This window comes from Eubalaena glacialis, chromosome 19 (assembly GCF_028564815.1).
Source record: "Eubalaena glacialis isolate mEubGla1 chromosome 19, mEubGla1.1.hap2.+ XY, whole genome shotgun sequence".
In the NCBI taxonomy this organism is placed as follows: domain Eukaryota; kingdom Metazoa; phylum Chordata; class Mammalia; order Artiodactyla; family Balaenidae; genus Eubalaena; species Eubalaena glacialis.
In genome coordinates, this window is record NC_083734.1 from 52,823,634 (window position 1) to 52,846,885 (window position 23,252).

A 23,252-nucleotide genomic window follows, 5' to 3' on the forward strand; every position below is an offset into this window, starting at 1 on the left:
TGGAGAGGGTGTAGAGAAAAGGGAACCCTCCTACACTGCTGATGGGAATGTAAATTGGTGCAGCCACTATGGAAAACAGTATGGAGGATCCTTAAAAAACTAAAAATAGAGCCACCATATGATCCAGCAATCCCACTCCTGGGCACATATCCAGAAAAGATGAAAACTCTATTTCGAAAAGATACATGCACCCCAATGTTCACTGCAGCATTATTTACAATAGCCAAGACATGAAAGTGTCTAAGTGTCCATCAACAGGTGAATGGATAAAGAAAACATTATTTATATATATATATATTTATATATATATAATTTATATATATATATAAATATTTATATATATAAATATATATAAATATAAATATATATATAAATAATTTATATATATAAATTTATATATATGATGGAATATTACTCGGCCACTAAAAAAGAACAAAATATTGCCATGTGCAGCAAGTGGATGGACCTAGAAAATATCATATTAAGTGAAGTAAGTCAGACAGAGAAAGAAGAATATTATATGATATCACTTGTATGTGGAATCGAAAAGATAATACAAATGAATTTATTTACAAAACAGAAACAGACTCACAGACATAGTAAACAAACATGGTTACCAAAGGAGAAAGTGAGGGGGGAAAGGATAAGTTAGGAGTATAGGATTAAGAGATATACACTACTGCATATAAAATAGATAAGCAACAAGGATTTACTGTATAGCACAGGAAACTATATTCAATATCTTATAATAAGCTATAATGGAAAATAATCTGAAAAATATATATATATAACTGAATCACTTTGCTGTACACCTGAAACTAACACAACAACTAACTATACTTCAATGAAAGAGAGAGAGAGAAAGAAAGAAAGAAAGAAAGAAAGAAAGAAAGAAAGAAAGAAAGAAAGAAAGAAAGAAAGAAAGAAAGAAAGAAAGAAAGAAAGAAAGGAAGAAAGGAAGGAAGAAAGGAAGAGAGGGAAAGAAAATCTTTTTAATGGACTTTAAAATGATTGTCTCTGTGTTAAAAAGTGCATCTCTATCTGGTTTGACAGCTTAAGTAGCAGGACCCAGCCAGATAAAATCTGAAGTGACTAAGGCAGTGCTTCTTAAATAAGACCAAATGGGACCTGCTATCCCAAATCACTACCACCTCCTCTGGCAAGATTAGATCAGCATCAGCTCTTGTCTGATGAGGGGTCACCTCAAGCATGGAAACAGCCAGTTTGGATCATCCAGCAAGTACAGGGCAAAACCAGAAAGTATCACAGGGCTCTGTTCTTTGGTCAGCCCATACAGAATAGTGTCTTTTGGAGGCAATCAAGTCAACACTTGGGCACATTTAAGAAGAGAGCATGACTCTAGTTTCTTCTCTCTTTGGGCCAGTTCAAAATAACCAAGCACCTGCCCCACTGACCTCAATCGCTGTCAGCCCAACAGAGGTCCCAGCCACGGGCAGCATCAACTGCAAAGACCCCTCCAGATGATTCCAAAGCCCAGCCAGCAAATCACTCCCAGCTTTCAGGCCTTCCTAGCTGAGGCCCCAGACATCAGAGAGCAGAAACCAGCCAGCCCTGCTGTGCTCCATCCAAACTCCTAACCCACACAAGTCATGAGTATAATAAAATAAATAAGTAAACAAAGCAACTGGTCTTGGTGACAGACTGGAACATCTCTCTCAAAAGCTGACAGATCGATCTTTTTAAACAAGGACTTTAATATTAAACAGGCTTTATCTAATAGATATACATACAGCTTTTGAGTCCGCAAAATTGATTATCCATTCTTTCTGAGCATACATGGAATATTTATGACAGACCAAGAAGTCAGCCACAAAGAAGATCTAAGCAAGTTCCTAAAAGTAGAACCCACATAGACTCTCTATATAGAACACATGCACATGTACACACACACAGAAATACACACGCACAATGGACACACACATGAACACACACACACAAACACCACACACACTGCATACAGTGAGTAGAAAACAGAGCATAGAAAAAAGAATTAGATAACAGATAAGAGAAAGAAAGAGAAACAGAATAAAGTGAAAAAAAGAAAATAGAAGTGACACTTATGACAGACAGCAGGGGGCAGTGGATCCAGCCCTTGATGGCTTCTGCTGGATGTCTTATTCACAGTCGCCATTTGGAAATCTGGGAGGGGCTTGTGGTCCTGGCAGCCCTGTTTCCCTTGCCCTTGCCCCCGCTCACTGCTGCCCCTCTAGGCCCCAGTCCCCTTACTTCCCAGCGGTTCTATCGTCTCTCCTTTCCCTTAGTAAAAATCCTTTCTCGTTTACTCTTGTGAGTGGTTAAGCTAACCTGATCAGAAACATGCTTCCAAGCTCAGGTTTATGAAACATAGAGCTGGGGGGTAGGGCAGGGCCAATGCCAAGCAAAGAGGACCCACACGGGCCAAGGAAAGCCTTTGATCCCCAGGAGGAACGTCCAGCCTTCTGAGCTCCGATCAGGAGCCCAGCCTGAGATTTACCTCCCGAGCCCAGAAGGGAAGATTTCACGTGGAGACAGCGGTTCACGTGCTCGCCTTCCTTCTGCTGACATTTGTAGATGAACTCATACTCCACAGGGCCCTTGCCTCGCCAGAGGACGTACTTGTATGGAATGGGTTTATCCAGGTGCTGCTTAGAAATGATGGTGCTGCCTTCAACGAGGGACCCATTCTCATGTAGGTCTCTGTGAATAAACAGGACACCAGCCTGTAATCCAAAAAATCCTCTCCCAGAAATCTTCATTCTTCTCAAACACAGCACGGAGTGCAGACCCAGAGCTATAAATCGATGCTGACCGAGAGGATGTTTCCAGAACAAGGCACGGTTTTCACGCAGAGACAGAAAACGGGCCAAGGTGAAGTATGACAAAGAAGTGCATTATAGGGAAGAGTTGTTTGAAATATTCATCTTCCCAAACGTCTAAGGATTAATCAACTTGATAAAAATTATGATTTCAATATATTTCAAAGACTGGATGTTCTGTACATTTCCTTACGGGCCTACTGGGATATACTCACTTGGTGTAGTACATCTCACAAACATCATGATTCCATCTGGGCTTCCCAAATTCTTCTCCGCCCCTGATAAATACTTTGTGTTGGCTGGGGTTGAACTGGAAATGTTCTGAAATGATTGCATGGAAGTACACCGTGATTCCTTCCAAGGAGCTCAGTGGGCTGGGGGAAAGCCACGGAGGAAAACACCGATTAGATCTGGATCTGTCTACCTCTCTGCGCACACACACACACACACACACATGTGTGCACACAGGATCCTTGTTTCTTGGCTGTGCACTAACACACACCCCAACAAAGTGCAAGAGCGTCCACACTTCAGACAGGCTGTCTGCCGTGTGGGTGCCCTCGGCTCTCCCTCTACAGTGGAGGAGGACAGTGGGTGCGGGGTGGGGGCGATCTCTGCCCAGCTCCGAGGGGCTGAGGGCTGTGGCAGGAGGGGGTGGCTGAGTACTCTGGGACATGACAGCCTCTCTCCTGACTTCTGTAAGGCCCGTGCTGCCTCCGGGACCCCAGGAACCATATTATGGAGCATTTCAACTGAGCAAGGAATTGGGACAGGTGCCCCTCCACTGCCTACCTCCCGAGTGTTCCCCTTTCCCCCAAGAGTCAACAAGAGAGCAACGTGGGAATCTCCTCTGGGGTGGCGTGGCCCCTGCCAGCCCCCGCTCAGGGTGGGGGCCAGGCCTGTGCCGCCCCAAGCCGGGTCACACCCACCACTCCTTAGCTCCGTGTGCGCTCTACCTGTGGTTCCTTTGCTCTATCTCATTTTTCACAGTGGTTGCATTATTTCTGTTATTCCCCTCTGGCTTCTTCGGGTCCTTCGGCTTGGCCTTCTCATTTTCACCTGCTTTTCCTCCAGAAACACCCATGTGGTCCTTGGTTGCAGCTTCCTGGAACAAGCACCCAAACCCCAATCTTGATGACCAGCCTCCACGTTTGCCCCCAACAGGGGATGCTTCTCATAGCCGCCAGAGTGGCCACATTCCTTCCCTGCTCAGAACCTTCGAATGCCTTCTGGTCTACCTACCACAGCCTCCCAGGACTCCTCTCCGCACCACTGTCAATGGCCCCTCTTTCCTGCTGCTCCCTGAACAGGTCCACCACACTCTACCTGGGGGCCTTTGCACGTCCCCAGACAGACACGTGGCTCGCCTGTCACTCTTTCAGATCTCCTTGGAAGGCCTTGCCTGGCACCCACCTCCAACACCCCAGCCCCTCGCCCTACTTCTCTCCACGGCACTTCTCACAGCCTGACTTTGCTTTGTCTTTCTCCCCACTAAAATGTGAGCTCCAAAAGGCAGGAGCTGGTCTCATTTCAAATGCTAGGCTGCACCCCCAGTACCTAACACATATTCACCAAACGATTAAATTGAGCTGTGGAAGTAACGGGGCCAAAAGGAGCAGCCCATGGGGCAGACAGCAAGGACGGGGACGGCTTCCTGGAAAGCCGACCAGGTAGGAACAAGACGCTTCACCTGGTGGTTGTCTCGGGAAGCAGGGACACTTGTGGGAGGCTGTTTCGTTTTCTCAGTCTGATTTTTAACTTCTTTCCCAACTCTTTTCCCTGCACCAGCTGGCTCAGCTGCAGCAACACTTGCCTGGAAGAAATAAAGACCCCAAAACATCAGGGCCAAGAGGACAAAATGGACAGGGAAACTCTGATTCAATGGCATAAGGGTAAGCATCTGCCACCAGCCCAGTGACAGAGGTCAGCAGCTCGGGGTGGAAGGGCAGCCCCTTCCACAGCCCCCCTTCCCAGGGAGCAAGTCCCAGTGGACACCTTTCCCAAACAGTGAAGTACTGTCAGAACCGCACTGCACAGCAAGGTGTCGAGACATGGCAGGCCAACCCCGGTCGTCACTCCCCTAACAACTCACCCCAGAGGCAGGGGCCCTGGCCTGCTGCCCAGTGGCCCGCGGCTCTTTCCCGGGCTTGGAGTGGTCCCCCTTTGGCTCAGGCAGTGGGAGCTCCTGAGTAGCATCTTTCTCCCTAGGATGGCCTTCACTGGCAGAAGTGGGGAGGCCTTTGCCCTTGGAGGGGTTTGGGGAGTGGAGGTCCTTCCCTTCCGGGAAGGCTCCTCCCAGAGGCTGGTCCTGGGGTACCGGGCTGCTCAGAGACTCGGCGCCCGTAGCTGCTTCTGCCCCTCTCGCAACCTGGTCCTGCAGAGGGCGGCCCACAGCCTCCAGCGGCGTCTTGCCCACACTTGGGGGCTGGCTTGTCTGGTGGGTGGGACCACCCTGCTGAGCTGGGCTTTGGGGTGGGGCTGTGTCCTGGAGCTCAGGGTTTGCAAGCGAACTCAGACTACAGGGGCCCAAGAGGGATGGGGACAAGGAATCCAGCTCTGCAGACGTGGAAGCATTCTGATTCTTTTTCTTCCTTTTTCTCCTTTTCTTCTAAAAAGAAAAAGAGACACTCGTGTTATTTCTCAGGTTTACTATACTCTCACCAATGTTTTCCTCCAATTTCCGAAGTACGTCAAGTGTAGCTCGACCAAACCACCTTACATCTGTTAAATCTGCCATTTCTTTACCTCGGAAAGAATGAAATTGAGACACAAAGTGAATGGGAGTGGTGAACAGAGTTGAGGGACAAGTGGGGAGCAGTGATGGTCACATGCTTCGTTCTGTCCAATCCAAGCTGAGACCCTCACATGGAATTCCTCCCCATGGGACATCCTTTAAGGATGGCTTTCAAATGTTAGAAAGCAGGTACAGGCCCCCACACATTCTACTCCATATACGTATTATGTACAAAATAGAGACAGAAAAATGAACAGAAGTCTAAGTAGTTCCTTCCTGCACCCACACTGGCACGTTACACCTCTGCCTGAGATCCTTGCTCAAAGGCAAGAGCCCTCAACTTCAGAATCAGAGATGGAGGCTGTGAGAAGCAGGTGTGGCAGGACCCTTTGAGGACCCCATGGGGCTGGATGCCCTGCACGCTTGGGGATCCTGCTCTGGAGCAAGTATTGATTGGTTCATTAAGTGCTAGTAACCCATGACCCCCCTGAAGCCTGGTGTGGGCCCAGGCCTTGCCGTCCCGCCCCATGCCTGGGCTGAGTCCCCGGGAGAGGGAGACGGAAGGCCTCGGGGTTTCTCTGCACGTGGGGGGGGGCAGCCTTGTTCTGGGTCAGCTTCCAGATTTTCTCCAAGAATCCTGACCAAACTTCCTGCCCATCTGCTCGAAACAAGCAACACGACACACAGGCCACCCTGGATGGCAATGTCCCAGCCTGACATTGACCCCCGCTAACATCGCGGTAGAAAGAGGCTTAAGAAAGGTCATTCGAGGCAGTCACTTCCCCAGCTTCCAGGGCGTACAGATCTCTGAAGATTTTGCCAACATACTGATGGTGACTCAGCACGTCTGGAGGACCCAAGGTTCTACATTTCCATGGTGCTGCTGCCAGACCAGGCCTGCTCTGTGAGCATGAGGACCAAGCAGCTCCCTACCCCAGGCGCCCGACTCTGATCCGACTGGCCTGGGGGCATGGGCACCAGCATCTCCATTAGCTTTCCTGGTGGTCCTGACATGAAACCTCACTGGGAACCACAGGTCAGACCAACAGAAAGCTGTGTGTGGACCCCACGGCCCCAAGCCCTTTGCAGAATCTCCTCCTTTTTCAGCGTGAGGCTGGCTTAAATCAAGTCGCTTAGCTCTACACTGATTTACCAAGGAACCTGGAATGTTGTCCTAAGCGCATGGAACAAGAAAGTAAGATATGTTCCTCCCCCATGAAGCTGATGGTTTAGTAGGAGAGAAAGACTAAAAACAGACGGTTTTAGCATGTTGGAAGGACTCGCAGGCTTCCCAGGGAAGAGGCGCAGGTTGAGTCTGAAAGCCACCAAAGGCCAAGACGGCAGTTTCATCCATTCGGCAAAGATTCCCGGGTCCTACACGTCTGAAGGTGGCCAAAGCCACAGGCTGCCTCATATGCTGACTTGCCCATCCAGAATCAAAGCGTACGTGTGGCCGGAAGACCCTGCATGACTGGCCCTCACTGCCTGCTAACCTCATCCCCTGGTCTCCAGTATTAATCCTGTTTTTTACTTTCTGTATTTTAGGATGCTCTGGCATTTGGGGGGGCCTTGCTAATCCTGGAGAGACTGCCCCTCCCAGGGCTAGCTAATTCCCAGAGAGAGGGATCTCTCTGAGCAGATGAAAGATCTGAGCAGATCTTTCATCTGCAAACCAACTAACACGGAGCCCTGCCCCCCACCTCCTTTATCAAACTCTCCCTCCAAGCCAACATTCCCTGCCCTAAATCACCGCAGGGCCAAGTACGGGACAGCTAGACAACCCTATAGCCCAGAGCCCACAAAGAGTATTCAAACCAGCCAAACCTAAACCTGCTCAAACCTGCCTGCCTTTCCCCACAAGGCAGGCTCTGGGCCACGTTCTCCCCTTGCTCCTTCTGCCTCCCGTGGGGCCCTGTGGACGTGGCCCCCCTCCTGGAATCCGTAAGTACCACTGACCTCTCGTGTCATCACCAGTTATACGAGCAGGGCGCCTCCTGCCTCAGGTTCCATCTTTCCCTAGACACCTCCTTCACTTAGTCCTCTGCCACACCCCTTAGCAGACCACCCGGACACCCTCAGTAGGAAAGCAAACCTTCACAGCCCCGCATCTGCTTTATTTCCCTCCTTAGCCACTGTCAACTAAATATGTCTTTATTTTCTTTCCCCTCCAGGAAGGAAGTCCTTGTTTTCTTCACTGCTGCATTCACAGTGTCTAGAACAACCCTTGACCCTCTATAGGTGCCTAACCACTTCTGTCTCATTAAATAAATTCCTTGGAAAGTCCCGTGTTTCCCTGCAGCACCAGCACATTTCCTCTCCCCCTGGGACCCCACACCCCTCAGTCGGCTCTGTGATCAGATCCAAGAACAAAAGGTTTTGACTCCTGATTTCCAATTTGCCTTTCTCCCCTTTACCTTGCTTTCTCCTTTTCTTATCCCTCTTTAACTGTTCTTTTTATAAGCTGCTTCAAAACCCTTAGAATATGGCTTCCCTGGTGGCGCAGTGGTTGAGAGTCTGCCTGCTAATGCAGGGGACACAGGTTTGAGCCCTGGTCTGGGAGGATCCCACATGCCACAGAGCAGCTAGGCCCGTGAGCCACAATTGCTGAGCCTGCGCGTCTGGAGCCTGTGCTCCGCAACAAGAGGCCGCAACAGTGAGAGGCCCGCGCACCGCGATGAAGAGTGGCCCCCACTTGCCACAACTAGAGAAAGTCCTCGCACAGAAACGAAGACCCAACACAGCCATAAATAAATAAATAAATAATTTTTTTAAAAAAGAAAATTAAAAAAAATTAAAAAAAAAAAAACCTTAGAATAAGATTTAGATTTTGCACAGGTGACTTAGAGTTCTCTCAACACACATCTACGGGGGCACGTGAGTGCCCGGCCCCCTCACGGGTCTACAGACAGGACTGGGATGTTGGCAGATCTCAGGCTGCTGGCACGCCTGCCATATATCAAGGCTCGAGGCTAAAGTCTAAAATTTTCCTTGACAAAAATCAAGTTTATATGTATTATACTTGTTACATATTTACGTATTCCTAATTATTGTGGTCTGTCATTTTGACTGCATTAGTCAGGAATATGCACACTGAAACTAAACACTGATGATTGGGAATGCATGCACGGATGTGGGTCATGACCTCTGGGTGTGGGCAGCGGATGGGGGCGGTTGGGAGGAGACCCCAATAGTTGTCCATGTTTACAATGAATGGTAGGGGATGAGTATTCACTTAGTTAATCCTGCATTTACGTTATACATACCCTTTATGGTGGGCATAATATTTAATTAAAACATTTTTTAAATGAAGAGTTTATTGACTTGGAAGGGATGCTACCGAGCTTTCTGGGGACTGCAATGTCCTGTCTCTGGATCTGGTGGGGGTGATGAGGCTGTACACACAGCAGAACATCTAGGGGGCTCTGCCCTGAAGATCTGTGCATTTCACTCAATACCAATTATACCTCAATTCAAAAGCTACGCTGCAGGAGCTTCCCTGGTGGTGCAGTGGTTAAGAATCTGCCTGCCAATGCAGGGGACATGGGTTCGAGCCCTGGTCCAGGAAGATACCACATGCCGCGGAGCAACTAAGCCCGTGTGCCACAACTACTGAGCCTGTGCTCTAGAGCCCATGGGCCACAACTACTGAGCTCACGTGCCACAACTACTGAAGGCTGCGTGCCTAGAGACCGTGCTCCACAACAAGAGAAGCACCACAATGAGAAGCCCGTGCACCACAACAAAGAGTAGCCCCTGCTCGCCACAACTAGAGAAAGCCTGCGCGCGGCAACAATGCAGCCAAAAATAAATAAATAATTTATAAAAAAAGAATGTACAACATTATAAAAAAAAAAAAAAAGCTACACTGCACCAGCTCTATATGCATATATAAAGGCTATTCCTATTCCTGCCCAAAGAGAATTAATTAGAAAAAACAACAGTTTGCTACTTCTTGGGGCGGTGGGGGGGGGGTTTGGTCAGAATACACCTCTGATTTTATAATGAGCATCACTTTGTTTTTCCATCAAAAGAACAAAGGCCTCCCACACAGGGAGAGCAGAGAGGAGACCTCAGTCTGGGGGAAGGCAGGCCAGCCTCTTTCACTCACCTGAGTGCTGGGTCAGGAGCACACAGGAGGGTGGTGCTGCGGACCCTGAAAAGGTACCTATGGCAGGATGCGGGGGTGACAGGTGGGAACACTGACTCGTTGGACAGAAAGTCAGTGAAGCTGCTTGACAAAAGCTGACGTGTTGGAGGCTAAGTGGGCCCACTAGCTCTGCCCCAATTCCCAGGGGTCCTCTGCCTTCATCTGCACTGATAGTGACAGGGAGAGAGTAGAATAATTAAATAGTTAGTTTAGAAATCCCACTAGGGGATTAAAGACAGAAAAGGAATTTTAAGGGAGCTTAGGAAACTGTTGCAGGCCAATGACCACTCAAGAAAAGAATCCAGTAACCTAGCAATAACCTGCGCTACGTTGAAGGAAAACCAGGCGCATCCAAGCACCAGGCACACTCAAGCCACAAGTCCTGATAGTTAAAACACAAGACAATAGATATGGGGTCTGAACCTTGTTACTTGAAGTCAGGGAGTTAATGGTCCCCGAAGAGTAGCATTTCTGCATGTAGTCAAGACAGGAGCATAGGTGAGGGGGGGAAGAAACTAGGTGAAAGAGGACACTATACTGAAACCTCAGATGAATTACGGTATTTTAGTGTATGTTACCATCCTTTTGCTAACACATATATGATTTAAATCGTGCCATGATTGTCCCCGTTAGACCATATATAGGGTCAAAGGAGGAACTAATGATGTAAGCCTTGATGTCTACCTAAAAATGAGGAAGAAGGTGGTCTTCTCCTCTCCCCACTTTTTCTTTGATTATAAAAATGTAGCCCTCTTTGTTCTTGGGGCTGCGCTCCCTTGCCTGCCCACTTGTATCTGTCACAAGTGTCCTATGCTAACAAACTCACTCTCTGTCTATCGCTTTGCCTCATGCTGAATTATCTCTGTGATGAGACAAAAGGACCTGAGTTTCATTAAGTCCTGAGACCAGGTGAGCAGTTTCAGTTAAAAGACAGTGGGTTCGAGTCCCCTCCTAAGTCAGGGATCGTGGGTTCAAGGCCCAATCTTAGGTGCAGCTGGGTTCAAGTCCAATCCGAGAAGGAGTGCGGCTTCAATAGGAAGTGCTTTGCCAATTCAGGGAGGATGGCAGGGCTGAGGAGAGTGTCACCTTTCCACCTGGCATCTGATCAAGCACTTCCTTCTAGTAAACAGGCACTGCCCAAGCTCCCTCTCTGCAGCCTTCCTTTCCGCCGTCTCCAGACCCAAGTAACCTTTCTCAGCTTCAGTCTCCACTTTTGTAAAACTGGGATGACACACGTGGGCAGTGCTTTGGTGGGGGGAGCGGGGCGGGGGTCTGTCTACAAACATAAGGTGGGCTTTGCAGAGCAGCAAGAGAAAAGAAACTGGGATGAGAACTAGAAAGATCAGGGTGACCCCCAGCCTGACCTATCCCAACTAGTGGTATCATTAGGACCAGGGCCGGCCTCTCAATTAGACGCTAGCCAACTGCAAAAGGGAACCAAGACTCTATAGTAGGGAATGCCGAGGAGGAAGAGAGGGGCCATCAGGAAAAAGTCCAGCAAGAATCTCTACTAAGGGAACCACACGATTCCTGGATTTGCTGAAGAAGCCTGACTGGACCAGTTCTGGAGCCTTGGAGAGGTGCTCAGACCATCCCTGCCCCGCCAGCTGCCTGGCGCCCTGCTCCCACTCCCCCACTCCAGGAAATGGTCCCCTGAACCTCCCGTTCTCAGCCAAGTGGTTCAAGCAGGATTAACTCTACTCCAGCTGCAGGGTCAGCATACCACCCTGGCCACAGTGATTGGTTTAGGGATGGGTATGTATTCCAATCACAGCCACTGAGATTTGAGGACAGCTTCCACTGGGAAGGAGACGCTTCCTCTTTCTTCTCTGGAAGCCCCCGAAGGAGGCATTCTCTTGTCCCCTGAATGATGCAGTGGGAAGTGGATAACTGTGTAAGGGTCCACAATGGTGGAGACCGCTACTGAGGGGCCAAGGAGCTAACTGACATGAGGAAGGCAGTGCAAAGACGCAGAGAGATACCCAGACTTTGGGAATATCATCTAGGTGCCCAGATTAAACCTCGCATGCAGCTAGGTCTATCCGAGGATGTCTCAGTTACGTGAGTGACAAATTCCCTTTATTGTATTAATTTACCAGAGCTGGGTTTCAATTATTTGCAACCAAAAGATTTCTAATGGTTAAAATACTCAAACTTCCAAGTAGGTTGTTTCGTTTTTACAGAAGCCCCAAATAAGTCAAGGTAATCAATGTTCTAACAGCTTTGGTGCATAAGATGTCAGGCTCTGGTAGATATACTTGGGCCACAGCATCCTCAGGGCTCCTGTATCATTCATGGCACGGTACAGGAGGACCCCTCTGTGACAAGTGTGTGACCAGATGCCTTCTGGTCATCACAGAAGGTGGTGGGAGGTTTCTGACCTCATGAACAGGTGCCAGCCGCCCTCCCCAGGGAACATGGATCAGGTCTGCCTTCTAGAAGGAAGGGCGCTGTCAGCAGGGAAAGAACAAGGAAGCACACACCACAGTGAGGTAGGCGACCCCGCAGAACCAGGAGGGCCTGGGAGGTGTGGCTGTGTAAAGATGGCAGTAAATGCAAGACGGACCGCTGGAGGGACGTGACCCAGTTCCTGGAAGACAACCATTGGGAGAAAGGGTGACACGATGATAACAGCCCATTACGCGGACCCCAGACCACACCCCAGCCCCCAAGAGCAGACTGGTAGATGTCACCACACCTGTGGCAGCAGCCACCAGCCCAAACCCTCTTTTTAATATAACCAAAACCCTGGAATCTAAAAACATGATACCAATGAACTTATTTACAAAACAGAAATAGACTCACAGACATAAAAACAAATATGGTTATCAAAGGGGAAATGTGGGGGAGGGATAAATTAGGAATTTGGGATTAACAGATACACACTACTATATATAAAATAGATAAACAACAAGGACCTACTATACAGCACAGGGAACTATAGTCAATACCTTGTAATAACCTATAATGGAAAAGATTCTTAAAAAGAATATATATATGTAATATATACATAACTGAATCACTTTGCTCTACACCTGAAATATTGCAAATCAACTATACTTCAATTTGAAAAAAAATAATAAAATATGTAAATAAATAAAACCAAACCCCACCCATCTGAGAGGCAACAGGGCAGCCTCCGAGCGGTGGGCATGTGCTCTCCTCTGATCACCCCTCCAGGAGAACTCTCCCACATTTGCTGCCCACTTATCTCTTTCTCCTGGGAACTGCCTTTTATGTCCTTCACCCACTGTCCTGTTAGTGCGTGGATGTCTTATTTCTTTGAGAGAATTGATTAGGTATTCCAGCTGTGAACCCTTTGTCATATGTTGCAAATGTTTTCTAGCCATCTGCTTTTCCACATTATTACTGAATGGTCCCCTCTAACTCAGAATCTGGAATATTTTTGTGCCCCTATCAGCATTTAAGGGGTTGTTTTGGTGAGCCTTAGGAATATCTATATAATTTTATAAATAGTCACCTATATTTACATTTTACTTTAAAATGGTCAACCAAGCTGGTATATATTTTAGTGTTTAGTATGAGTAAAGAACCGTTTTTTCCAAATGGTGAGCCACGGTTCAAACACCCCTTACTTAACACAACTTCACTCTGTGATACATGATGCCACCTTTAGCACGTGCTCAACTGCCATAAATGCTCACATCTGCATCTGGATGTTCTATGTCAACCCTCCCTGATGGGTCTCTGTTACTCCATTAGGAGGTTATATTGCTATGTTTATAGCTTATGATACATTTTGATATCAAATCTCCCATTTATTGTTCTACTTTTCTACATTCTTTATAGGAACTCTTGCCAATTTATTCTCTAGATGGACTTTAGAGTCTTTTATCTATTTCAAAACAAAAACAAAAACAAAAACAAACCCACTGGGAACAATACTACTTTTACACATTAATTGGCTAATTGGATGTATACATCTGAGGAGAGAACTGACATCTTTACGATATTAAACCTTCCTTCTGGGAAAATCTATTTGCAGTTTGGTTTTCCTGTTTGTGTAGATCATGAAGGGGTTCTCCACCCACCCACCCCCCATTTTCTGTTAGTGCTCGCACCCTGATGTCCGCTGTATTTACAAGGTGCTTTTGCTTATTTTGTTTTTGTTTTTGGCTGTGCCACATGGCTTGTGGGATCTCAGTTCCCCAACCAGGCATTGAAGTCCGGCCCCAGGAGGTGAAAGCACCAAGTCCTAACCACTAGATCGCCAGGGAATTCCCAAGGTGCTTCCGTTCTTAACTAACCAACAGACCCAAGCCCAGAGGCAAGACCACACCTGGTTTACAGGCTTCCCCCTCACACCGAGCACCCAGTGCCCCACACGCAGCAGCTGCTCAAATAAATCTTTGTTAAATGAATCAATGGCCATCTTACTCAGGAAAAAAGTCACCACTCTGTAAAAGACTGATAGCTACACACCACAAACATCACTCTTCAATGTCTGAAGCCTCACTGCTTTTCCTCATAAGCAAAAATACTTCCGTTACATATATTAGCTAGTTTCACTTTTGATATTATTAGTGAAATCCACAAGACTCACAGATGCTATAGAAAATGAAAGAAGTCAGGATTTGAACTTCCAGAAACCAGAGACTAAATTTAGCAGGCTTCCTCTGCACAACTGGGGTTCAGAACACGAGCCCATAACCTCAGGCGCTGGCAGCTGCAGGGACTGGGGGTTTTCTCTAAGCCCCAGCAGAGGCTCGGTCTTTGACCCCCACCAGCCTGGTCCCAGCTCCCACGGAAAATCCAGCCCCCCCTGCTCTTTTCCATGAAGAGAATCTGTATGGCCTGTGGAGCTTTCGGGGTAAGTTTTCCCATGAACCAAAGAAGATAGCTGCACAAGAAATTAAAAGATGGATGGAAAAGTGGGGTAGGGGGCCACATACAATAAAGCTGAAATTCAATGTTAGCAGAACATCCTCAGAGTCACAAGAGCTGACACCTAAAGGCATGGCTCCTTCCTAGACCAGCCCAGGTAGGAGTGAAAAGCGCCTCCCCACCAGCTATCCTCAGCATCAGAGAAGGTGTGGGGCTCAGTTTCATGCAAGCCTTGGCGGGAGGCATCGTGGGCCACTATTTATGCAAACTACCTGCTCAGAGTCTGGAGAGCACGCGTCAGGGACTTCAAACGGGGTTGCATCCTCTTTTCTTCTTTTGCAGGCAGGGTAACTAGCAGCCTCCAGCTCATCGGATGTGGATGCGCCGTCTGCCGCATCTACAAAACCCTCTGACGCAACTCCCTGTTGAAACATGACCCCCTTCAGACAGGACAGGGTGACCACAGGCACCGCTCCATCAGGACCTAAGGGACCCCTAACTCAGGCCCGGGCAGAGAGATGCTCTCGAGTGAGGACTGAGCCAGCCCCCCAGCCCCCAGGGTGTCCAGGCTCAGCAGGCACAGGGTCCCGGGTGTAGGGAACCCAAGAAAGGGTCCTGCAGGTGGCAGGCAGAGCAAATCCATGCAGGCGAGCTGCCCCATGCTAGAGCTGGTGCCTGCAAGCCTTGGCACACTGGACCTCCCATGCAAGCAGGCCCAGGCCCTGGTTCCCTAAGCTCCATCACAATGCCTAGGCTGGTGCTTCCACACAGATGCAGCTGCGGGGACACTCCTGGAGGAGCAGGCAGCCCAGCACCTGAGGCCAGGCCTCGAGGGGGCTCTCGGGGACGGGGGGCACGCAGGGCAGTGCCCAACCCCTCTGGATGGCACACCCCAGGCAGCACAGAGCCAGCCCTGTGCCATCCCCCTTGGGTGCAGGTCAGGGGAGGGTACCTGGGCCTCCCACATGGGGGCCTCATGGCTGGCACTGCCCTCAGGGACGGACAAGGGGAAAGACCACGAGCCTCTGACTGAGTGTTGGGGAGGGCAGGCAGTCAGCGTGGAAAGGGAAGGGGAGTTCTCCGAGGGGCACTTGGAAAGGCCCAGTGGGTGAGACAGGTCAGAGCACGTGGGTGGCCCAGGCGCAAAGCCCACCCCAGTCAGCGCCAGGTACCCAAACTGGCTCCATCCCCTCCCAGAAGGAAGCCGACGACAGGACCGAGGCGACACCGGAAGGAACCACAGGGTCAGGAGGCACCTTCAATCCAACTCTCCGGGCTCCGTCCTGTGCCCCTCTTCCTCACAGGGCGGGGGAAGCTGTCCCAGGGGGAGAACGAATCCATTTGGAAGCAAGAACCAGCAAAGCCGCCCGGTCAGTCAGCACCAAAGGGCCACCACAGGAAGGGCAGGTAGGGACAGGAGCTCCCCACGGCCCGTAACCCCAACACCCCTGCACCCACCGCACGACGGCCGGGTGAAGGGCCCACTCACTCAGCGGCTGGGGATGAGGCCAAGTGGTCCGGGTCCTGGTTCTGGCCATTTCCCTTGGTCCCCCGCATGTCATCCCACCACTGTTAGAACATCACGGCCTCGCCCGCAGGCCCTTCCAACCACGCACACACCACTGTCTACTAGGATTATGTAAGGTCCTGCAGGGACTGGCAACAGTCACAGAAGCCCTCAGGAACTAATCACCGGACAACCCCCCAGCGTTCCCGTGTTCACTGCATCTGGCTTCCTCTTCTGTATGGGTAAGTGTGCATCCAGGCTTTTGTTTTTAAATCCCCATCTATGACAATATTACACAGTTTTCTTATATTGAGATGAAGATCATAACATAACCTAAAGTTAACCACTTTAAAGTGCACAACTCAGTGGCATTTAGTACTGTATGACCATCGCTTCCATGTAACTCAATCATTCTCGTCCCACCAGGAGGAACCCCGTACCCAGCCCCTGGGGGAGCTCCGGGCACTTGCGTGGCTTTTTCCAGATTCCTCACCAATCCTGGTAGCTGTTTCAAAATCTTATTCCCCAGAGGAACCCTCTCAGGCTTTTCACCCCAGGCTTCCGGCACATCTGCTGGTGACCCCAGCTGGAAGCTTCCACCCGGGGTGGGGGGAGCGCAGGTAGCACCTTTCCATCTGCCTTCAGTGCTCTTGAGGAACACCCTCTGCACAGCTGCTTTTCCACCCTTAGAGAGTTAGTTCCAAGTAAGGTGTAAAAAAGGCAAGTGCCCTGTGTTACTCCTTCTGGGAACTCCCATACAGGTCACAACATACTTCCTTGGGGACAGGTCTGCTCGGCCCCCTCCGGAACAGGGAGCCCACAGCAGAACATCAGAACGAGGCTGTCATCCTCAGATCACCAGCACGTGGGAGAGGAGGGCACGGCTGAGTTAAGGTTCAGCTACGGCACCACAAAGCTCTCTTACCAGGTTAAGCCCTTTTTTCTTGATTCTTGGCTCACCTGGTTACTGCAAACCTCAGACTATTTTCCAGAGTTCCAGTAAAATTTATTCTTACAGTTCTCACTTATTGGGGTGTTTCTCTGAGGGGACAGGCCCTCGGAGTTCCCTTCTCTGCCATTTTTGCTGCTATCACTCTACTATACGTTGTTCTTTATCTTTTTATTTATCTATCCGATTTGATTACAAGAATTCCCTCATATCTTTAATCTTTGACAGAAATAACAGTTGGAAGCCACAGTACTTTCTGCCATAAGGATGATACAAATGACACTCCCCAGGGTGGAATATTCAGGTGGACTCCAACATTTGGCCATAAAACACTCAGGCTGTGATAAAATCCTCAAATGAACTCTCACATGCCTGAGGTTATTTTCTGACAATGACAGTAGAGAAGCAGAAGAGCAGGTCAAAGGGCACCTGTCTCACAGGGGGTCCCACCACATTACTCTCACCTGCAGGGAGAAAACTGCCCCATCGCTGCAAATGCCGACTTTTAGTCAGTTCGTTAGTTTGATAGGTTTAATATAAAACCCTGCAGCTCTTTTGAGTGTTTGATTCAGAGGTAGGACAGTTATACATTTAATGGCCATTTCTATCTTCTCTATTGTGGACTATATCTATCGTTGGCCCATCTTTCTATTGGGTTGCTTACTGTTTCCTACTTGATTTCTAAGAGCTTTTGACATACTGAGGCAACTCACTCTTTGCTAAAAAAAATGTTATGTAAATACAAATCTTTTTATGTACACACAAATACATAAATACATATTTTTCCTAAACTGTTTGCCCTTCATTTGTACTCATGATATGAGATTTTTAATTCTTTTAAGACTTTTTCTGGAGTCACATATACCAATCTTTTATTTGTATTTTTCACCTTTGCTTGAATTACTAGAAAATCTTTCCCCATCCATGGGTCAGATAAATATTTATGTATATTTTCTCCAACTGTTTTTATACACATTAGAGTCTGTTTCTGGGTTAGCTATTCTGGTACATTGACTCCTCCCAAGATTCACTGTTTTAATGACTGGCTTTGAAACATGTTTTTGTTCATCTAATACATCAAGTCCCACTCAAGGCTTTTCTTTTTAAAAATTTTCTTGGTTATTCTTGTTCATTTTTTCTTCCAAGAGAAGCTTAAACTTACTCAGTCAAGGTTAAAAAAAAAAGCCCTAATCCTGCTGGGCTCAATACCATTTTCAATCACAGTGTCATACACTTACTTCCTAATGGTGTGTGTTCCTTGATACTCACTTTAAGAGTGTACCCAAGGGTCATCCCTGGTGGCACAGTGGTTAAGAATACACCTGCCAATGCAGGGGACACAGGTTCGAACCCTGGTCTGGGAAGATCCCACATGCCATGGAGCAACTAAGCCCGTGCGCCACAACTGCTGAGCCTGCGTGCCACAACTACTGAGCCTGCTCGCCACAACTACTGAAGCCCCCATGCCTAGAGCCCGTGCTCCACAAGAGAAACCACTGCAATGAGAAGCCTACACACCGCAACAAAGAGTAGCCCCCGCTCACTGCAACTAGAGAACGTCTGCACGCAGCAACGAAGACCCAACGCAGCCAAAAATAAATAAATAAATTTATTAAAAAAAAAGAGCTTACCCCAAATTTCAGTGTCCCACGTGGCCCAGGATGGGAGCTGGCCATCCTGCTTTGGACAGGATTACTGTCCAAGGGGAAGGATACACTCACATATACACATCACAACTACCACACACACTCACACACACACGCATATACCACACACACATTCTCATACGAGTGCACACACATATACCAAGTACACACATTTGCTCACACATGCACGCACACACACACTCACAAAGGGCTGCAACACTGCCAGCTGCAGCACCTCCCACACTGTCTGACCACAAAGAACAACTGAGGACCAGACAAGAAACCAGCCCCTACCAGGCAGAGAGACAATGTCCCTCTCAGTCCTGTAAGAAACCTGGCAACAGACCCGGCTGTCTGGGTCTGGACAGGCTAGACTTCAGCGTGGGGAGCTCTCCCCCATCATTCTCCCTGAATCTGTCCAGGTAACTCTCTGCAAGCCTCGCCTGGGCTCCAGCCTGGTCACTTACTCAGGAGACGCTCTCTCGGGGTCTGACACTTACAGGGAGACCAGATGGCTTGGCTTCCCCTTCGAGGAAGAACGTCTGGGTAAATGGTGGCGTTTCCCGAGCACCCCCCTTGCCTCAGAGCCTGGAGGCACCTTACGGACTGCCTGGTCCATGCAAAACGCCCAGAGAAGAGCCAGATACCCACGGGGCAGAAGCTCAGGCACCCAGACCCAGCCCAAGCACAGTGTCTGGGAGACACGACGTGCTGGGTATGGTGGGAGGAAAAGGAAGGGGGATGGGAAACCAGAGACCCTGCGATGAATCAGGCACAGAAGGGGCGGCTCCGGCACAGCCCAGCATGCAGGGGCCAACGGGCTGGGCATCAGAGTAATAAGGCTGTACTGGAGAGGATGCTGTGGGGACATGTGGGACCTGGTTCAGCCACTGATGAAACCACAGCAGGAAGCAGCGTCCTTGCAGAGCAGGTGGATGGGCAGAACCACTCCTCCCAGACCCACTTCCCCAGGGGCCAGGCACTCACTCTCTGGATTTGCCAGGAGACGTCCGAACAGGGCTCATCTGGGTTTTCTTGCCAATCGCCTGGGCCCAGGGACAAGATAGGGCTGCTGTCCTCCCTCAGCTCTTGTCCACACTCCATTTCTCCCTCCGGGGCCGATGTCGCCTCGAGGTTGTTCTCAGAATCTACAAAGGCAGATGCACATGGGTCACATCTCTGAAAAACAAGTGAACGTCACGAAGGAAAACTTGGACTCCTCCCGCGAGCGTTGTCCAAGATTAGCCCTCTCCCCACTCGAGGTCCTGCCCTGCGTGTGGTGAGGCAAGCCTGGTACAATTTCTGCTGTCTGATGGGCGAAAGGGAGCCCGGCCCCAGCCGAGCAAGAGACCACAGTCCAGCTCCTCCTGGTGTCTGCATCAGTACAGCCCCAGACCCTGATGTCTCAGCGACACCTCAAACTCTACAGAGCTCCAAACCGGGACTGCCACCCGGCCCTCCCTCCCAGAAGCAGCCCCCCTCTCTCGCCAGGGGCGGACTCCCCCTTCCCAGCCCCTCTCCCAGCAGGGCCCAGGGGTCTCCCAACACCTCCCTGCACTCATCCATCCGTGTGTCCTGGGGGTTGGTCTGCCTCCAAAATCACACCCGTTTAGAGCTGTCACCCACAGCACCAAGAGCCTGATACAGTGACCCACACACTGAATCCTTCAGGGATCCTATTTTCAAACCTGGGTCTCGATGCCCCCCCACCCCCCGCCGAGACACACACACTCCAGATGGTTTTCTGCCAGGAAGCCTCCCTTAGACTGATCCCCAAGGCCCCAGGCCCATGCGGGGAGGGGGGTGAACCTTCCAAAAGCGCCTTCCACTCCCCTCTCCCAGTGCCCAGTCGTATCACCGCCCTCCTCCTCTGTAAGTTCTGGAAGGCAGGGACCAGTGGCCTTGTTCTTGGAGTCCCCAGCGCCTGGAACAAAAGCCCCTCAGGAGCCTTCGCTGGATGATTTCAACTAACAGGCATCAGAATTTCTAACAAATACATTAAACATCTACAAACACACTCTGAACCTTACGGCCAAAGAACTAAATAAAGCTGGGAGAGTATTTGTAACACACGACAGCCCGGGGCCACTGTCCTTTGATGATAAACTGTGGGCGTCCTGACCTCCTCTCTCTTCCCCCAGCCTCCACTGCGGGGGGTGGCCCCCCAATAGCCTGATCCAATCAGAACCTGGCATTTCCGTGGCCCCAGTGATTGGCAGAAGTATAGCAGGGGTCCAGGGCTGGTTACTGGGGTTTCGAACTCATCAACTCCTTCTTCCCAGTCAGACAAACAGACCCTATGCTTGGAAACGACCAGTCTGCCTCCATGAGGGCAGCAGTCTAAGGACAAAGCGGGGCTGTCGGGACCTGAGAAAGATGCAGAGCTGTGCGTAGATCTGACCCCCTCGATCTGGACACGAGCGTGTGCGGCCCAGTGTACTCCTCCTGCTGAGGAAGCAGGGAGCTGGGTTTCTAGTTGCCTCCAATATAAACAGCCCCAGTGACTGTGAAAATCAATAAGAATAAACTAAAAAAGGAAGAAAAGGATCTTCCCAAAAGAAAAGAGGCAGTTCAAAGAAAAAGAATTATAAGTGAGCTCTTAACCCTTGAAAAGACACTTAGTTTCCCTACCAATGAAGGAAGTGACAGTGGAACCCAAGAGGTACCCGTTTCTACCCATCTGACTGGCCCAAACCTAGACAGGGTATGGCTGGAAATGAAACCTTGAAGACCCTGCAGACAAGAGGGGCCGGAAGAAGCCTTGTGTGGGGGGTTTTGAAGGTTTCCATTGTAAATGCACCGGCCCTTGGGGCCAGCAGGCCGCTCCTTGGAGCTTGTCCTCCAGACAGACTGGCCTCGGGGCAGATCCCGTGCAAGGATCCAGCCCAGCCCTGTGCATCTGTGGCAAAAGAACAGGAGTCCAGGACGGGGCTGGCTGCTGCGTGGCAGAGCTGAGACCGGTCTCAACTAGAGGCCACGGAGCGGTGCCACATGAGGGAAGCAGAGTGCACCAGCTTATAGAAACGCACGTGCGTGTGTGCATGTTTCCACGCGGAGGAAACATCTGGAAGGCAATACACCAAACAGTTAATGGTGTTGTGTTGATGGGGGGTGTGAAGGGCCTGGGCTGGGGGTAAGCTGAGGGAGCTTTACCATTTTTTATATCCTCCTGTAACATGCAGGTCATTCGCACCAGCATGTAGTTCGTCTACAATCATCAAAATAAAAAAGAAACTAGCAGGACTCAGCAGGAGCAACACTTAACTAGCACCTACTGGACACTGCATGCTAACCCATCAAGTACTCACAGCCACGCTGTGACTTGCTCAGGCCCCCAGCTGGCAAGGGGGCGAGCAGGGTTTGAACCCAGGCTCAGAGGCCAGGATAGGCCCCAGGGACAGCGCTAGGGCCACGGTCCTTCCCCCAGGACTGTGGCTGAATCAGAGCAAATTCCTGACCCTGCCCCATGAAGCATGGGCTCACTAGGTACATGCACGCTGGGCAGCATGACCTCCCATTGCAGCACCCCTGCAGACAGGTGTGCCTGCAGGTGACAGACACACAGGTATCCAGAGAGGGCTAAGAGGGTCTGAGCTCCTCTTCAGACAGATCCCCAAATCCAGTCAATGGCTGATTAGCACATGAATAGGGGAGAAGGGCAGGGACCTCACAGGCAACCCCAAATCACTGCTACAAAATTAGTTCAACCTAAATCAGTCAGCTGCACAGACTCCATGCCTAGGCTCCCAAATGAGCCCCGGCAGCAGCTCTGGGTCTGCCACCCACAGCAATCCCCACCCCTCCCTCAGCTGGAAAACAGGGGCTGCAGCTGCCTTGTCCTGAAGGCTAAAGAAAGTACTGCATGCCTCAAGCTTTTATATGAGGTCCCTAGAGCAGTAGAAGTCATAGAGACAGAAAGTAGGATGGCAGATGCCAGGGGTTGGGGGAGGGGGAGGGACAGTTAGTGTCTAATAGGGACAGTTTCAGTTTGAAAAGAGGAAGAAGTTCTGGAGATGGATGGTGGTGATGGTTTTACAACATTGTGAATGTGCCTAATGCCACTGAACTGTCCACGTAAACGTGGTTAAAATGGTAAATTTTGTGTGTCAATGCAAATAATCAATAATCAATCTATAATAAGGAACAGAAGAGAGTTCTATTTGACCAAAACTGAGGACTATAGCCCAGGAGGCAGCCTCTCAGTAGTTCTGAGGGACTGCTCCATTGAAGCATGGTTTTCAGCAGTTTTATATCTTGTCAGAACAAAGAACACACACCAAACATGACAGGGGTACATCCCTTCAAAGTTTCAGATGAAGTAGATTAGCACGTACACTGCAAGTCAGTAGGACCTCGGTGTCTGGGAAGTGAACCTTAAATTTGGGGGGGTGCTGATGTGGACGCCACAGCAAGGGAGGCATTTATCCTTATCTTCAAAGTGGAGTCGCTAATGGTTAAAGCACATGTGTGAGGTATGTTTGACAGGCCATGAGTTAGGCTGTTCCAGTTCACACAAAGTTCAGGCTGAATCACGTATAAGCCCAAATGACTTCCTTATACTTCAGTTTGTGAAAATCTCTTCCATCATTTGTTTTAAATATTTTATCA

General features: G+C 49.5%; 1 protein-coding gene across 5 annotated transcripts in view; it reads right to left on the reverse strand.

Annotated features, from left to right (window-relative positions):
* Positions 1 to 23,252, reverse strand: part of RNF213 (ring finger protein 213) — a 116,393-nt gene that overhangs the window by 84,002 nt on the left and 9,139 nt on the right. For 4 of the 5 annotated variants that reach the window (XR_009698467.1, XM_061176252.1, XM_061176250.1 and 1 more), the window contains exons 3-9: positions 19,632 to 19,792; positions 14,815 to 14,964; positions 4,909 to 5,424; positions 4,507 to 4,629; positions 3,773 to 3,921; positions 3,032 to 3,190; positions 2,495 to 2,697 (exon numbers count right to left, since the gene is read on the reverse strand). Coding sequence is in view for 4 of the 5 variants with exons in the window: in XM_061176252.1 (XP_061032235.1) it covers positions 2,495 to 2,697; positions 3,032 to 3,190; positions 3,773 to 3,921; positions 4,507 to 4,629; positions 4,909 to 5,424; positions 14,815 to 14,964; positions 19,632 to 19,792 (1,461 nt within the window). In the remaining variant the exon portion in view is untranslated. The remainder of the gene's footprint in view (positions 1 to 2,494; positions 2,698 to 3,031; positions 3,191 to 3,772; positions 3,922 to 4,506; positions 4,630 to 4,908; positions 5,425 to 14,814; positions 14,965 to 19,631; positions 19,793 to 23,252) is intronic. The other variant, XM_061176251.1, reaches the window with a different exon arrangement.